General features: G+C 45.0%; 1 protein-coding gene across 2 annotated transcripts in view; it reads right to left on the bottom strand.

The window, feature by feature from the left end:
- Positions 1–212: 212 nt before the first annotated feature.
- The window catches only part of LOC306920713 (nuclear receptor ROR-alpha A-like), a 168495-nt gene continuing 166750 nt past the window's right edge, over positions 213–1957 (bottom strand). The window contains exon 12 of one of the 2 annotated variants that reach the window (XM_079497553.1): positions 213–1903. In XM_079497553.1, coding sequence (XP_079353679.1) covers positions 1739–1903 — 165 coding nt within the window. In that variant the 3' untranslated portion in view covers positions 213–1738. The remainder of the gene's footprint in view (positions 1904–1957) is intronic. The other variant, XM_079497554.1, reaches the window with a different exon arrangement.

Raw genomic sequence — 1957 nt, 5'->3', positions numbered from 1 at the left:
TGGAGTCTATTTAAATGGGCCTTCAGGTCTGAAGCAGGCTGGAGTCTATTTAAATGGGCCTTCAGGTCTGAAGCAGGCTGGAGTCTATTTAAATGGGCCTTCAGGTCTGAAGCAGGCTGGAGTCTATTTAAATGGGCCTTCAGGTCTGAAGCAGGCTGGAGTCTATTTAAATGGGCCTTCAGGTCTGAAGCAGGCTGGAGTCTATTTAAATGGGCCTTCAGGTCTGAAGCAGGCTGGAGTCTATTTAAATGGGCCTTCAGGTCTGAAGCAGGCTGGAGTCTGACATACAGTACATTAGGAGCTATTGATTAATGACCATCTATGTTCTAGTACTTGTGGGGTAAAAGTAAAATGTTTTTTTATTGTCCACAAGGACCATTACAAAATAAAAAACCCTGAAATGGACCTTTAAAGGCCACTGCGTGCCTGAATTAACATCTGACAGAAAATGGCAGGATTAAGATGTCCCCCCCCGCGCCCCCCTGTCCACCCGCCCCGTTTACATCTTTAGAGTAAATCTTTTCAATTTTATAAAATATTTTTTCCTCTTTAATTTTTTTTTTTTTTTAGTTTAATGTGTGGAAATCAAAAGGCGATGTAACATGAAAAATGAACATCACATGGAAATGGACAAAAGAAAAAAACAGTAGTTGTGAACTTGGAATACAGCACATGCATCAGTAAGTCTTGCCCCATGGGATGATGCGAGCCTCCCAGGTGAATCCCAAATGAGTTTGTGAAAAGAAACTACTTTTTGTCCTCAGGAAAAGTTCTTACGAACCCTGCTCACTATAGACAGCTGCACTGCTCTCTATGGGTCGAAATTCTGAAGGATGTTGCACTTCTGTATATTAAGGCAGTGGTTCCCAAACTCAAAAGATAAATTTGATGTCTCACCAGGCCCCAAACTAGTGGAAATAGCAGATCTACAAGCTCACAACGCATCGCTTTGCTACTACTTCTTAATTATTAATATTATTTTTTATAGAATTTCTTAGATTTGTTTGTTTGTTTTAAAATGTATAGAAATCTTTTAAAAATGTTTTATTAAAAAAAGAATTATTTTGAAATATATTATATATTTTAAATGTAGGAATAAAATGGGATTTGTACTTGAGTCGTGACCCATAAAAATTGGTCCGTGACCCACAAATGGGTCCCGACCCACTGTTTGGGAAACAGTGCATTAAGGGCTCCCGCCCTGAAGCACCAGATGGGCAGAGTTGACACTCGATTTAAACAAGCCTTGAGGATTCTCTCATGGGAGAGAATCAAATGGCTAAATGCTCACGTTTAGAGGTGGGTTTGTTTTGCCATCGTGTGGTCAAACAAGTGCAACTTGAAAGTTTCAATCCACATGGAGCAGTGCACCTCCAGTCTTCTGTCCTATTGTGATTCAGGGCAGATCGATCCTTAAACCTGACAGCTTTCTGGAGGGGGGTGTGACCGTCCGGTAAGTGCTACAGAACACCGTCTCTCTGCTTCCCTCGCCACATCGAACAACCCAGTCCCGTTTTGCACGTCGTCGTAGGCGCCGGCAAAGCAATCGAAGGACGAGACAAAATTGAAAAGCGATGATGAACCAACAGTGAAGGGGGAAGGAGTGCAGTGTGGCCATGTCGCTGACAGAGGGCCATCCCCCCTGTCTTCCTCAATGTCTCCACCGTCGCAGCATCCCGCCGGGGACATGCCCCGCTTAGACACACGGTCAGCAAAGTACATTACCGTCTGCAGACGGCTAGCCGTCGGCCGGCACAGTCTGGTCCAAGTCCGTGCCGAAGAGCTCCTTGTAGAGCGGAGGGAAGTGGGAACGCACAATGTCCGGATAGAGCGTACGGAAAGCGGACAGCTTCTCTGTGTGTCGGCTGCACAGCGCCCGCAATGTGGACACCTTGCATATCAGCTGGAGATGACACAGAGACACAGGGAAGAGGTTAGGAAAGGGCTGACACCATTA

This window comes from Electrona antarctica, assembly GCF_951216825.1.
Source record: "Electrona antarctica genome assembly, chromosome: 3".
In the NCBI taxonomy this organism is placed as follows: domain Eukaryota; kingdom Metazoa; phylum Chordata; class Actinopteri; order Myctophiformes; family Myctophidae; genus Electrona; species Electrona antarctica.
This window is presented reverse-complemented; position numbering and strand designations above follow the sequence as displayed.